The sequence below is a fragment of the Lissotriton helveticus genome, chromosome 11, assembly GCF_964261635.1.
Source record: "Lissotriton helveticus chromosome 11, aLisHel1.1, whole genome shotgun sequence".
In the NCBI taxonomy this organism is placed as follows: Eukaryota; Metazoa; Chordata; class Amphibia; order Caudata; family Salamandridae; genus Lissotriton; species Lissotriton helveticus.
Window position 1 is genome coordinate 160,687,251 of NC_136072.1, and position 16,334 is coordinate 160,703,584.

The following is a 16,334-nucleotide window of genomic DNA, read 5'->3' on the forward strand; positions in this document are numbered from 1 at the left end:
GATAAAGCGATACCAGAGTTGGCATATAACCGCGAGGATTATAATGCACTTAAGAGTATATGGTATGCGATATCATGGAAACGGCTAAGGGATGGATCCCGAAAGCCGCAGACAGGCTCAGCTCATGCCAGAGCACCATCTCACACGATTCCAAGCACTCTGCCTTCAGGATTGTTAAGGCCTGCCATAGGGGTGACTGATAGGAGATCTGTGTGTCCATTTTAGGGTTAGATATAGGTATACTATATCTAAAGCAAAGGGTGAGTACACCACCTTGCCCCAGCTGTCGTGCAGCCAGTTGTGTCAGTTTAGTTAGTCAGCCCAGGGGTGGCATAATACATGCTTCAGCCCCTGGGAGACTTCTGGGTACACCTCAGCCCTGGGTACAGGGACTTGGAGAGGGCCCAGTGCCAATTCAGTACCTGAGTACAATTTGGATAGAGAGAACAGCTAGGCTGTGGGTCTGATTAGCAGGCCCACAGCCAGGGAAAGTCGTAAACCAGTGCAGCAAAAAGCAAAAATCTGGGTGATCATAGGATTGCAGACCCTACTCTCCTACAGTGGCTCACTGGTTAAAGGCGGCAGACCCGGGAGCAGAAGTCGGCCCGGGACAAGGGTTCAATTCCCGACGCGGCAGGGTCGTGGACTTGGGTCAGCGGACCCGATAATTCTCGCTTCGGTGCTTACTCTAATCAGGGGTTCCACTCGGCAACTCTGGGCATTAGCGTGCCTAATCTCCACAACAGCCCCATCAACTCCGGGGATGCCTGGCTCCACCTTGGGGACTCCCAGCAGGGACCATCCACAGGGAAAGCCAGGACGGGTTCCCCAGAATTATACAGCGCCAGGAGACCTACGGACGGGTAGCAGTGCGCTTTACAAGCTCAAATACATTTACATTTACATTTACATTCACATTCAAGCCACAGATTCCTTAGAATAGATACCAAAGCTTTGTCCTCCCAGAGGTAGATCTGCAGACAGTCTATACTAAAAAAGTTCTGGAGGACCGAACGGGAGACATGCCCATCACGCCAAAATGTCAAGACAACAGTGATTTGTGAATTTATGCAGCTATGCCTACTTAGCTGCCTGACAGCTGTCCAGTACTGGGACAACTGGAGCTAAGGCAGTGGCTGGAGCCTTGTCTCAGGTGGAATAAGTCTTCAAACCCCAGGGTGTTGTTTTGTGGCCAGTTTATAGCAGATATTAATGCAGACGACAATTCACCTGGAGATGCTACTCTTTTGCATTGCTTTGCCTTGCCTTTCACCGCTCCAGCAAAGCTCACAAAGAATTGAGCATCAACCCGGATATTATAGTACGATCAATGTAGAATAAGAACACTCTTTTTTAATCTAGACGGTGTGGTCTCTACTCTTCTTTGGAAAGTTGAGGTGGACCAAAGAAAGTCGTCAGCGTGATGCTCTGTCCAAAGTGAAAAGGTGCCATAACCTTGGGTGGGAAAGAGGCGCATGTCCTAAGGACAAGTTTGTCCAGTAAGAAGGTAGTATATGCAGGGTTGACAGAGTGCTTGCAGATGTAATAGCCATGACAAAGGCTGGTTTGATGGTGAGCAGTTGACGAGGGCCGCTATGCATGGGCTCAAACCATTATCACACAGAAACGTAAGAACTAAATTAAGGTCCCTTCGGAGCATAATGAAAGGTGTGGGATGAAACGTGTTGCAAAACTTTCAGAAACTGTGTTACAATGGGTGACTTGAATAGGGAGGATTAGTCTGGCAACCACAAGAATGCTGAGATAGCCAAAACGTACCTTTTAACTGAGCCCGACGCAAGGTCTTGCCGGTCAAGAGACAATTCAAACAAAAGAACTTCAGATAAGGGGGTAGACAGAGGATCAATGTATTTGGCAGCACCCCAAGCCACAATTGTCCCATCAGCAGGAGTATACAGTCTTGGTGGAGGGACACCTAGATGCCAAGATGACGTCACATACATCAGGAGGCACATCAAGAACTCTCAGCTATTGCCTTCCAATCTCCATTAAAGGAGGTGAAGAGTGCTCAGGTTCAGGGGTATAACCATGAACTTTTGCTGTGACAGGAGAGCTCCTGATGAGGCAACCTGATCGGAGGATCGAGACTCATGCTCAGGAGTTCAGGATGGCATACTCTCCATGCCAAACCTGGAGCCACTAAAATTATTAAAGCCATCTTGTTCCTTTTCTTCTCAAGAACTCTGTGCAGGAGTGGTACTGGTGGAAAGGCGTATAGGAATCTTGAGCTCCACTCTAGACGAAATGGGTCTTTGAGCATGAGCTGCATTGGAAACTGCTGATGATTCAGAAAAGGGGGTGGTGATGAACAGAGTGCCTGAATTAAGCAGACCACTCTTACCCAGTCCAAAGATCAGGGCTTGATCCATCACCGTTTTTTAGCTCACTGCACCATCCCAGCTCAGAACTTGGCTATATGCAAATTAGTCTGTTCCTGTCCCAGTGCATGATGGGAACAGGGCAAACCAAACTACCAAGCCAATTCTTATACTGGGAAGGAAACAAGCTTCCGGGGACCGGTTTCTGCCATTTCAGGCGTCGTCGGCCCGGCTTGCTTGAATCCTGATGGTGCAATGAGCAAGGGACTCACATCTGAGTATACCCTTCCACGCTTATGGTGGACAAAATGATTCAGAAAAGGGGGTGGTGATGAACAGAGTGCCTGAATTAAGCAGACCACTGCTTAATTCAGACACTCTGTTCATCACCACCCCCTTTTCTGAATCGTTTTTGGCCACTATAGGTGTGGCAGGGTATACTCAGACATGAGTCCCTTGCTCACTGCTCCATCAGGATTCAAGCAAGCCGGGCCGACGAGGCTGAAATGCCAGAAACCGGTCCCCGGTAGCTTGTCTCCTTTCTGGTGAAGAATTGGCTTGGTAGTTTGGTCTGCCCTGTTCCCATGATGCACTGGGCTAGGGACAGACTAATTTGCATATAGCCAGGTTCTGAGCTGGGATGGGGCAGTGAGCTAAATAACGGTGATGGATCAAGCCCATGATCTGTGGACTGGGTAAGAGTGGTCTGCTTAATTCAGACACTCTGTTCATCACCACCCCCTTTTCTGAATCGTTTTTGGCCACTATAGGTGTGGCAGGGTATACTCAGACATGAGTCCCTTGCTCACTGCTCCATCAGGATTCAAGCAAGCCGGGCCGACGAGGCTGAAATGCCAGAAACCGGTCCCCGGTAGCTTGTCTCCTTTCTGGTGAAGAATTGGCTTGGTAGTTTGGTCTGCCCTGTTCCCATGATGCACTGGGCCAGGGACAGACTAATTTGCATATAGCCAGGTTCTGAGCTGGGATGGGGCAGTGAGCTAAATAACGGTGATGGATCAAGCCCTGATCTTTGGACTGGGTAAGAGTGGTCTGCTTAATTCAGACACTCTGTTCATCACCACCCCCTTTTCTGAATCGTTTTTGGCCACTATAGGTGTGGCAGGGTATACTCAGACATGAGTCCCTTGCTCACTGCTCCATCAGGATTCAAGCAAGCCGGGCCGACGAGGCTGAAATGCCAGAAACCGGTCCCCGGTAGCTTGTCTCCTTTCTGGTGAAGAATTGGCTTGGTAGTTTGGTCTGCCCTGTTCCCATGATGCACTGGGCCAGGGACAGACTAATTTGCATATAGCCAGGTTCTGCGCTGGGATGGGGCAGTGAGCTAAATAACGGTGATGGATCAAGCCCTGATCTTTGGACTGGGTAAGAGTGGTCTGCTTAATTCAGACACTCTGTTCATCACCACCCCCTTTTCTGAATCGTTTTTGGCCACTATAGGTGTGGCAGGGTATACTCAGACATGAGTCCCTTGCTCACTGCTCCATCAGGATTCAAGCAAGCCGGGCCGACGAGGCTGAAATGCCAGAAACCGGTCCCCGGTAGCTTGTCTCCTTTCTGGTGAAGAATTGGCTTGGTAGTTTGGTCTGCCCTGTTCCCATGATGCACTGGGCCAGGGACAGACTAATTTGCATATAGCCAGGTTCTGAGCTGGGATGGGGCAGTGAGCTAAATAACGGTGATGGATCAAGCCCTGATCTTTGGACTGGGTAAGAGTGGTCTGCTTAATTCAGACACTCTGTTCATCACCACCCCCTTTTCTGAATCGCATTGGAAACTGCAGCATGCAGAAGTGCTGACATTGCACGTTCTTAGCGGTGGCGAAAAGATCTAACCGAGGTTCTCCACAATCTCTGAAGAGGCCTTGGACCACCTCCGAGTGAAGACACAACTCGTGAGCCATAAGGCACTGCAGACTAAGTTTGTATACCTGGCAGTCAGAGATCCCGCCAGGTGCTGCACGACTAGGAAGATGTCCTGACACTGCAACCAGGTCCAGAAGCAAGCAAGGAAAATGGACCACTGGTACCGTGGATGGGTAAGGAAAGACAGCCATATTTCAGGGGAGTAGGCCCCTTACACTCCTGCTCCGTCCTCGGGGACACTGCATCTGCTGCTCTATTGATAGCTCTGCCCCTGAAGTCAAATATAAACATTAACGCATCATGCAAAGAGGCTTAAATAGACTTTCTAAGAAACCCAGGACTGGAGCCAACCACAGTATCACTGTATGTCATCGGTAAGTTGCTGTGCTCGTCTTATGGTAGTGCTAAATATTTTAAGATCCATCTCAATGCTTCAAAAAGCAAAGTGAAGTTTGTCAGTCACCAACAGACAGCAGTCTTTCACGGAGATACCTAGCAGTACCACTAAGTGGCACACATCAACAATTGACAAAATACCATAGGTGTGGGAGTATTCTACAATTCCATGTTTGCGAAATACTCTGAGGTGCGTGGTAAGAGATAATGGGAGACCCAGGACCTCAGGGTACCCAAAGTGCGGTAGGGTCGGTTTAGACAAACATTAAATCCTGCTCATCCTATTTTAGGTAGCTGGCTCACTGCTACATAACGAGGGGACCTGTCAGGCCTCCGGTGTGTCCTTCTCCACTGGGCTGGAGAACGTTTTCTTCTCAGCCTTTGCTCTCACGCTTTCAAACAAACGTTCAGTCTATTTACAACTGTTACTTATGAATCACAAGCACAATAGCAAGTCATATACTGACAAAGCTTAAAACGTGATTGTACCTGTGCCGAATAAATACAAACTAACCTTGTAATCATACTACTTGTTTATTGCCACAGCAGTCCCACCTGGGAAAGAGATTCATGGCTATTTAGACTGGTTTGTTTACTTTACAATGCCTTTCAAGGACTGCGAAAGGGACATGTATACTTACTGGAAAGGGCTCCAAGCCCTCTTGAATAACAAAGCCTTCAATGACATGGGTGAGGATCTGCGGTTTCACGATGGCACGGGGGGGCCTCTTCTCGATGCTCGGGGTACTGTTAGATATTAAAGGGCACGCACTCTTTGTTGTACCAGCCGGAAGCAAAAGCGGAGGGGGTGGCAGAAAAGCATAGGAGGAGTCTAATGGCGACTTGATGACTGAGGCACTGACTGATGATGCTTCTTTGAAACGTTCCTGTTCTGGAAAGCAGAAATAAAAGAGTCGTCAAAAGGCATTTTTAAGATGTTGATAAAACGTTTGAAAACGAACCACCCACCAGTCATTCATCCATCCTCCTTTCTAGTCACCAAGCCTTTCATCCATTCAGCTAGTCATCCATCCTCCTTTCTAGCCACCCAGCCTTTCATCCATGCAGCCATGCATCCATCCTCCTTTCTAGCCACCCGGTCTTTCATCCATTCAGCTGTTCATCCATTCTCCTTTCTAGCCACCTGGCCTTTATTTATTTATTTATTTATTTATTTTTACAATTTTTAAAGCGCAACTTTTACCCGTGGGTGTCTTGGCGCTATGACTCAACTCATTGTCCCGGTGGGAGCATTATCAAGATTCAAAAAAGTGCAGTTATCGGAAAGGTTATTGGTCGAACAACCAGGTTTTCAGTAATTTTCTAAACTGAAACAGTGAGGGGGTAGACCTTATCGCGATCGGGAGCGTGTTCCACAGTCTAGCAGCTGTGTTTGTGAAGCATCTATCACCCCAAGAGACGGTCCTAGTTCGTGGGACCGTCAGCTGGAGAAGATGTTCCGATCTAAGTGATCTGTTAGGGTGATATAGTGTAAGTTTCTGTTTAAGAAACACCGGGCCAAGACCATGTAATGCCTTAAAAGTCAGGCATAAGGTTTTAAATCTGATCCGGTTTCTTACAGTTAGCCAGTGGTAGCTCCTGATTACCTGCTTAATGGGTTTATATTTGGGGGTGCCAGACAGTAACCTTGCTGCTGCATTTTGGATTAGTTGCAATTTGGCCACCACCCGAGCTTGAGCATTCACAAATAGTCCATTGCAATAATCCAAAGATGAAAGCACCAAGGAGCTAACCACCGTTTTCTTCGCGCTGTCTGGAAGAAATGGCAGAATTTTTTTCAGGAGTCTAAGTTTGTGAAATGCGGAGGATGCTATCTGATTAGCATGGTTAGAAAAATTAAGCTTTTCATCAAAAATTACTCCTAAATTCCTGACTTTATGAACAGGAGTTGGCAGAGCTCCAAGTAAGGGGGGCCACCAGACAGAAGACCACGATGGGGATAACTTTCCAAAGATCATTACCTCAGTCTTCTCTGAGTTAAGTCTTAAGCAGTTTCCAGCCATCCACTCCTTAATTGCCAACATTCCTTCCTGGAACTGTGCCGCCACCTCTTCTCCATCGTTCTTAATGGCGAGTACCAACTGGGTGTCGTCGGCATATGTGGTAAGGCTCATCCGGTAGTTTTTAATAACCCTAGCTAAGTCCGACACATAGATATTAAAAAGTGTCGGACTTAGGGATGAGCCTTGAGGAACACCACATGGTAGGGCAAGATCAGCAGATTTAAAAGATCCTATTGTTACCTCCTGCGTTCTGCCTGCAAGAAAAGAGGCTAACAGGGCCTTGGCCCTTGAATGTATACCCAATTCTCCGACACGGTCAATCAAGATGGAGTGATTGACCGTGTCGAAGCCTGCAGACAAATCCAGTAGGACCAGCACCGCTGTGCCTCCTTGGTCCCTGATGGTCCTAATATCATCGGCGGCCTTAATCAATGCTGTCTCGGTCCCATGCATTTTACGAAACCCAAATTGAGAATCGTCGAGCAAAATGTTCTGCTCAATATATTCCGACAGTTGTTTATTCATGGCCTTCTCAGCTACTTTAGCCACAAATGGTAAGCTAGCTATGGGTCTGTAATTCTTCAGCGTGGATTTTTCCTGACCAGGTTTTTTAAGAAGAGGCTTCAGTAAAGTGTTCTTTAACCTGTCTGGAAAGACCCCTGATATAAACATTCCATTACAGACACCTGTTATGACTTTACTAATGATGTCAATTATTGGGGAAAAGATTTTAGGAGGGCAGGGGTCGAGGGCTTTCATCCATTCAGCTATTTAGCCATCCTCCTTTCTAGCCACCCAGCCTTTCATCCATTCAGGCAAGCACAAAATTTGGCATTCACAAATATACTGAAATAAAGAACATAGGTATAACATTTTAGGACAAATAACTTTTCTTGGGCGATAGTTACAGACAACCTAAAAGAGGAGGATTTAGCACACAAGTTAAGGTTTACACTTCATCAATGACTTCTAGATAGCTATAACCGCTTCATATAGGACTACAATTTTAGTTTGTTATCATCATAATACAGCAACTACGTTTTCTGTACCCTTAGTTCCTTTGTAGTCTTCTTCAACAATCTGCAGCAAACTTAGAGAAAGTAAAGTAGAGGAGGATTTCTTACAGCATGCCACAGTTGGTGCAGGCCGGTCAATAGGTTACAAGGGAGGAGGGGGGGGGGGGAATACTAACATTGTGTTTCACTTTCTAATGTAATGGGATTTCCGAAAGTCATTTTTCTGTACAGGTAACTTCAAACAGCTGAATGTATGGGCAACATATGTTTAAGGCACAGTTGCCTATCGGCCACTTGGCGCCTTTCCTTGATCTGGTGAGCATTTGTTCAGTAGAAGACGTACAAGGGAAAAAGCGAGCGTTCACTGCACATGTAAAAGTATGTATATTTTTGCATAATGTCCACAAACCCACTGAACACAGACAAGAAGAACCTTCTGTGACTACATACTGGACACTCATAAATGTTGTAAGTGTGAGTCAGACACCGTTGACCATACCACACTCATTCACACACCTAAGTCTCAAATGCATTCACTGGCAACCTCCTTCAATGGTTTTCCTCCTTCCCTTCTAACCAATACCAGTTTGTTCACAGGGGCACCTTCAGATCTCAGAGAGCCCCATCACCTGCAGACTCCCGCCAAGTTCCAAACTGTCCCTGTCAACGTAAGCCTCTACATGGAACACGTTGGGGCCCTATTCATGGTCAATAGTACCAAAATGTACCAATATGCCAAGGCTACACAAGTCTACTTGAAAGTTTCCCCTGCTCTAGACATCTATCAACACACCGGGCACCTCGTCAGCACCCACCTGAAGTTTATCCCCACCTAGGCGGACTTCTTGTTATTTGCTAAGCGCAACACGCAATAAATAGTACAAACCTGGCTCAATGACATTAACTATGTCACCCCCAAAAGGAACACACTGTGACCGAAAGAAAGACAGCCTGGTACCGGCTCGCTCCATTGCAAAAAGTGAAACCACTTATTCCAGGAAGTGCCTTCAGAATGGCTATTCAAACCTTCACTCTCCTACATCTATATAGCGGAAACGCCTGGCTCTAGGGCCTCCCAGACTCCACATTGGCGCACCCTTAAGGGCATTCTAAACACCACAGTACATCTCATCCAGGCTCTAAAGAAATATGACAGCACCTTCCTCCCCACCCTGATGGAACTCCAATGGCTGCTCTAACTGGCATGCACCATCTGCAAACCTAGCTGTTTTCAAAGCTACCACAAGACACACTGTTGCCTCTCTAAATGACAAGCGCGTCTTTTCTGGTGGCTCTCGGTCCCCCCACTATGAGGGCCATAAGACTGGAGACTAGGAAGTGTAAAGAAGGAACAATGAAGGCAACAGGCCTTTTCTATCTATGCACCCAGGATGAGGAAAAACATCCCCATATCCATCAGAACCACCCGAAATCCTGTCCCAATATGTGGAGGGGATGAAGAGAAATTTATAGAAGGTCTAATATAAATGTGAGATGTGGTAGGTGCAGTACCAAAAGCTGCTGCTAGAGGTCCCTAGTGAGGATCATAAACTTTGAAGATTATAGTAAATCCACTCAACCCATAATGAATTGCATGCAAGACAGTACCACAGGGACAAATAGCCATGTCCATATATACAACTGGTTGCTTTGAAATGTGACAAAAACATTCTTATATTAATTCCAGATTAAGTTGTACTCTACGTGGAGCTGATGAAGGGAAATTTATAGAAGGTCTAATATAAATGTGAGATATGCTGGCGAGTAAAGTAACCACTGCCAACTTAGTTTAGGACCAAGTGAGTGTCCTTTCTGAAGGCCTTCAAGAAAATAGTGCCTTGAGGCTGTAATTAAACCAAGAGCGTAACAACGCATGTAACAGGAGGTGTCCTCATGGAAGGTTACAAGGAGAGGCAATGCTGCACTAAGGAGGGACTACAAAGCCTAATGACCAATGAAAAGACACCAGTCACAAAAGACAGGGGCAGGAGCCAATTAAAAAGATGAGTGAGATGTAGGCGGAGTTTAATCCCCATATCCTGAATACAGCATGTCTCGAAGAGACCGCGCAAGCGCTGCCTAGGCGAAACCTAAACAACAAAGGTTACTAGGACGTTATAGTTAGGGCCATATTTTATTCATACTAATCCAGAGAAATTCAGCCGTTATAGTTACCTGAGTTAACTACTACTCGCATCCCCTCAATACACAGGTTATGACCTCACATATTACATCACTCATTACAAGGTCAGTGACATCACTGATGACATCTCAATTGACATCAATGATGACATCATTCAGTGACTGTTTTTAAAAAGTATATATATATATATATATATATATATATATATATATATGAGGTATGTCAAGCTCCAAAAGGTCCGTAGGCACAGCAATACAACCACACGAACAGACAGGAGCCAGCAAGACCCAAAGTGGTGCAATATTAATTTATTTGGTTTTTAAGCCCAGCACCAGTCCGCCATGATGCGTTTCGGCTAGAGATAGCCTTGATCACATATATATAAAGGTGTATTGGTGAATCAGTGGGTTTATGAGTGTCTCTATGGATGACTCAGTGGGTGCATGACTGACTGTATAAGTGAGTGATTCGATGTCTCAGTGAATGTATAGGTGAGTGACTGGTTGCGTAAATGAGTGTATCTGTCAGTTGATGTCTAAGTGGGTATATGAGTGTGTTAGTAGGTACATGAATGGCTATATGAGTGATTGATTAGTTGCCTGACTACCTCTATGGTTGTCTGGGTGTCTGTGTGTATGGGTGAGGAGGTGTGTGACTGCCTGTATGGATGAGTGAGCGGGTGAGTCAGTGGCTGTATAGGGTACAGTGTGCGTGTCTCAGAAGCTGTATGGGTGATGGAGTGTCCATATGGCTGTGCCTGCATGTGTCAGTAAGGGTGAGTAACTGGGTATGTGAAAGGCAGCATAGTTGAGCGATGGGGTATATGAGTGACTATATGTGAATGAGTGAATGTGAGAGTGGCTATATGAATGAGTGCGTGCTTCTGGCACTAACTGTATAGGTGAGTGAGTATGTGCTACTATTTGCGTAAGTAAGTGGGTGTGTGTAATCATTTGAGTGAGTAAGTGGCTGTGTAATTGACTGTATGGGTGAGTGTCTAGGTGTGTGAGCAGTTCTATGGCTGACTCACTCATTGTGTAAGTGTCTGTATGGGTGTATGAGTGGATATGTCAATTGCTGTATTAGTGAGTGAGTGGGTATTTGAGGGTCAGTATGGGTGAGTGAGTGAATGTGTGTGTAGATCTATGAATCAGTAAGTGGGTGTGTAAGTACTGGTATGGCTCTGTGACTGGGTTTGCGAAAGGTTGTTTGGGAGTGGCAGTGGGTGCATAAAAGATTCTATAGAGTTGTGAGTGGGTGCGTCAGAGATGCTGTGGATGATTTAATCAGTGATGTAATTTGAGATGTCATCAGTGATGTCACTGACCATGTCATGAGTGATGTAATATGTGAGCTCATAAGCAGTGCATTGCAGGGGCGCAAGTTATAGTTAACTGAGGTTACTACAACAGCTGAATTTCTCTTGTTTTGTAGGAGTAAAATCTGACCCTAACTATAACGTCCCTGTAACCCTTGGTTTTTGCAGTAGATATATATATATATATATATATATATATACACACACACACAAATGTGTCCGCAAACTAAGAAACAGGCAGTCACTCTGCTGGAAGGGCGCCTTCTTCGCAGTAAGGCTGTTTCAGACAAAAAGGGGAGGCACACAAGTAAAGGTGCCTCAACACAGGCAGAAAAAAACCTTGCCCTTAGACATCTCCAGTGCCCTCATCACTCCCGGTGACAGATCTCAAGACAATCAACACCTTATATTAAGGAAAAACAGTAATGATTATTGGTAGAATGTTGTCAAAATCACATCCATACTCAAGAGACCAGGAACTATGCTGCAATCGTGATAATGAGACCACCATTACCTCTATAGGTAAACTTAACACAGAGGAGCACAATTCACTCACATGTAAGCAGCCCACATGCCCTATTTTCATGAATCACATTTCTAATATATGGAAACACCCCAATAATCACCCGTCAAGTTATTTTCCATGGCAACTTCCTCTCCATTTCCTCTACAAACACACTGTGGAGATAAGGTGGGTGGTGTTGGAGTCCTCAATATATGGAGAGATTCATCTGTATCAGCCTCTGGCATTTCTTCTCCAAGTGCTTCATTGACTTGATTAACCTAGACAGAACATGGAGTACTTCATTATTTAACATAGATCCTCATTAGCAACTGTTTAGATTGCTATGCCTTACATTTGAATTAATACTCACTAAGTTCTAAGAAAGATCCATATACAAAAGAAAGGCACAAATCCTCTGTAGAACCTTTTGCAATGAGAGAAAAAAACATTCTGGAGAAGTGGAGGTCTTTCACCGCCTGGACCTCGTCCTGAACGGCCGCTCCCCCACGCTCCCCGACTCTTGCTAACTGCAGCGCCCAGAGCCCACAGCTGAAGCTGCTCTCGACGCGTGATTCACCTGCATTGTTGACACTAGATTGGTATTGTAGCTCCGCTTTAGGAATTGCGTGCTGTGCATTATTACTTATTCATTTTGCAGAGATTTCTGAACTGTGTATTGTTGTTTGTGTTAGCGCTCTGTGGCCGCAGCATTATTCAACTGTTAGCGCTCTCACCCGGTGCCCTTAGAGAGCGCGCTGCTGCTTCTGGCTGTGCTTTAAAGGATTGCTGGCATTGTTTCCTAAGTTTCGTTTTGAGGCTCCACCACCATCTTGTTTGTTGTGCTTTCCCCTGACACGCCTCCCCGAGACCGCCTCCCAGCTGCCCCTCCCACCCACGAATAGAGGGCTCCCCACCTCCCTAGCTAGATTGTGACCGCCTGGACCTCGTCCTGAACGGCCGCTCCCCCACGCTCCCCGACTCTTGCTAACTGCAGCGCCCAGAGCCCACAGCTGAAGCTGCTCTCGACGCGTGATTCACCTGCATTGTTGACACTAGATTGGTATCGTAGCTCCGCTTTAGGAATTGCGTGCTGTGCATTATTACTTATTCATTTTGCAGCGATTTCTGAACTGTGTATTGTTGTTTGTGTTAGCGCTCTGTGGCCGCAGCATTATTCAACTGTTAGCGCTCTCACCCGGTGCCCTTAGAGAGCGCGCTGCTGCTTCTGGCTGTGCTTTAAAGGATTGCTGGCATTGTTTCCTAAGTTTCGTTTTGAGGCTCCACCACCATCTTGTTTGTTGTGCTTTCCCCTGACACGCCTCCCCGAGACCGCCTCCCAGCTGACCCTCCCATGCTCCGCCCCCCTCCACTCACCATTTATGACAGATGTCCCAACGCGCAGCGTCCACGCGCTGCGGCCGCGCCAAAGGTGCGCCAAAGGTAAGCCCGTCTACGCCCGTCCGCGCCTGGACCGCGCCCAGCGCCTGTCCCCCTGGCCCCCGTACCACCCACGACACCCGCATTACATACAACGCCTCCACCCTCTTAGCCCTAAACCCCGGCCGTCACCCCAACTGCGCCCAAGCCGCTCCTGGACACACCCATGGACCCTTCACATGCAACTCCTGCAAGTATGACGGCACCAAGACCAACTCCTCATCCACTAACACCAAACAGAGATCTGACACCAACCACCTAAAATGCATCCTGCTCAACACCCGCTCGGTCCACAGACACGCCATCGACCTTTGGAATCTACTAGACATCATCTCTCCGGACGTTGCCTTCCTAACAGAAACATGGATGAACGCCTCCTCAGCCCCAGACATCACCGTCGCCATCCCGGAAGGCTACAAGATCATCCGAAAAGACCGCACCTACCAAACAGGAGGAGGCATCGCTATCGTCCATAAGAATTCCATCCGCATCTCAACCAGCTCTGACGTCAACCTCGCTACCGCCGAACACCTCCACTTCCAGATCCACACCGACCCCAAGACCACACTCAGAGGCACCCTCCTCTACAGGCCACCAGGACCCCGTGCACAATTCAGTGAAGACATCACTGACTTTATCACCCCACACGCCCTCCCCTCCGAGGACTACATTCTATTGGGAGACCTCAATTTTCACCTGGAAAAGAGCAACGACAGCAACACCACCACCCTTCTGGACAATCTCGCCAACCTCGGACTCAGACAACTTGTCAATACCCCCACTCACTACGCAGGTCACACACTCGACCCCATCTTCACCTCCAGCAAACATATCTCCTTCACTCACACCACAGCTCTCCATTGGACGGACCACAGCTGCGTTCACTTTATCTACAAAAAGACCACAACCCACAACCATCCTCAACCTACTCTGCGAAGAAACTGGAATAAAATCACTATTGACCAGATCTCCTCATCACTTCTTCAATACCCCCCTACCCACTCTTCAAACCCCAACCAAGCAGCCATTAACCTCACTCAATGGCTAACCAACAGCGCCGACGACCTAGCACCTTTGAAAAAACGTCAAATCAAATCAGGCAGCAAAAACGCCCCCTGGTTCAACGATGATCTTAAGAAATCCAAGAAACTCTGTCGCTCCCTTGAGAAGGCCTGGAAAAAGGATCCAAACACCAGCACCAGGGACGCCTTCAAAAACGCCACCCGCATACACCACCAACTGATCCGGACTGCCAAGAAAGCCGCATTCAAAGACCGACTAGACAACAACGCCCACAACAGCAAGGAATTATTCAACATCGTTAAAGAGTTTACCAACCCAACTGCCAACTCCAACGACATCACTCCCTCTCAAACCCTATGCGATTCCCTAGCTTCGTTCTTCCACGACAAAATCGCAGACATCCACAACAGCTTCAACAACCAACCCGGAGACCAACCCACCCAACCTTCTGCCGTACCTTCACCCCCCCTGAACATCCTTAATGACTGGAACCCAATCTCCACTGAGGACACCATCCGCCTGATGAACTCCATCCACTCAGGATCCCCCACAGACCCATGCCCTCACCACATCTTCAACAAAGCAGATTCCATCATAGCACCACACCTCCGAGACGTCATCAACTGCTCCCTCAACTCCGCCACCTTCCCTGAAAGCTGGAAACACGCCGAACTCAGCGCACTTCTGAAAAACCCCACTGCTGACCCCACCGAACTCAAAAACTACCGACCCATCTCGCTCCTTCCATTCCCGGCCAAAGTCATCGAGAAAGCCGTCAACAGCCAGCTCACCGCCTTCCTCGAAACAAACAAATCCCTGGACTCCTCACAGTCCGGCTTCCGAGCCAAACACAGCACCGAGACCGCCCTCATCGCAGCAACAGACGACATTCGAACTCTACTGGACAATGGAGACACAGTCGCCCTCATCCTCCTCGACCTCTCAGCAGCCTTCGACACAGTCTGTCATAGCACCCTGATACAACGCCTCAGAAACATCGGAATCCAAGGAAAAGCACTGGAATGGATCACCTCGTTCCTTGCCGGAAGAACTCAGAGAGTCCGCCTGCCACCATTCAAGTCAGAGGCCACTGAAGTAATTTGCGGCGTGCCACAAGGATCTTCACTCAGCCCCACCCTCTTCAACGTATACATGAGCCCCCTCGCGACCATCGCACGACAACACAACCTCAACATCATCTCCTACGCTGATGACACTCAACTGATCCTCTCACTCACCAAAGACCCCAACACCGCCAAAACCAACCTACATGAAGGAATGAAAGAAATGGCCGAGTGGATGAAACACAGCCGTCTGAAACTGAATTCAGACAAAACAGAAGTCCTTATCTTAGGTACCTCCCCCTCCGCCTGGGACGACTCTTGGTGGCCAGAGGCCCTTGGAAAAGCACCCATCCCGACGAATCACGCACGGAACCTGGGCGTCATCCTGGATTCCTCACTCTCAATGACCAGACAAGTCAACGCCGTTTCATCATCTTGCTTCAACATTCTTCGCATGCTCAAAAAAACATTTCGCTGGATCCCCACCGAAACTAGAAAAACGGTCACCCACGCTCTGGTTACAAGCCGCCTGGACTACGGAAACACCCTATACGCCGGTACCACCGCAAAACTTCAGAAAAAACTCCAACGCATCCAGAACGCATCAGCCATACTCATACTAGACATTCCGCGTAAAGACCACATTTCTGATCACCTGAAAAACCTCCACTGGCTCCCCGTCAATAAGAGGATAACATTCCGCCTCCTAATCCACGCACACAAAGCACTTTACGAACTTGGACCCGAATGCCTCAACACACGACTTTCCTTCTACACCCCCTCCCGCCAGCTACGCTCTTCCAACCAAGCCCTTGCCGCTGTACCTCGCATCAACAAAACCACCATGGGAGGAAGATCCTTCTCCTACCTGGCGGCTAAAACCTGGAACTCACTTCCCATTCACCTTCGCCTCACTCAGAACCACCTAACATTCAGAAAGCAACTTAAAACCTGGATATTCGACAAGTAAATCCCCACCCTTCTTCAAGCGCCTTGAGACCCTCTGGGTATGTAGCGCGCTATATAAATTATCTGACTTGACTTGACTTGACTTTCTGAAAAGGTTATTTTTTAAATGCCACTATCCGACCGAAGTAGTACTTGAAAGTGCTGTGCAGCTAAAAAACATAAGCAAGCAATAGCAGTCTACAACCAGCACTAGAGATTTTCTGTAAGGTAATCTTCA

General features: G+C 47.5%; 1 protein-coding gene across 3 annotated transcripts in view; it reads right to left on the bottom strand.

Annotated features, from left to right (window-relative positions):
- PHC3 (polyhomeotic homolog 3) overlaps positions 1 to 16,334 on the bottom strand; it is a 627,291-nt gene that overhangs the window by 299,299 nt on the left and 311,658 nt on the right. For all 3 annotated transcript variants that reach the window (XM_078666127.1, XM_078666126.1, XM_078666128.1), the window contains 2 exons: positions 11,746 to 11,902; positions 5,260 to 5,510 (listed from right to left, as the gene is read on the bottom strand). In XM_078666127.1, coding sequence (XP_078522253.1) covers positions 5,260 to 5,510; positions 11,746 to 11,902 — 408 coding nt within the window. The remainder of the gene's footprint in view (positions 1 to 5,259; positions 5,511 to 11,745; positions 11,903 to 16,334) is intronic.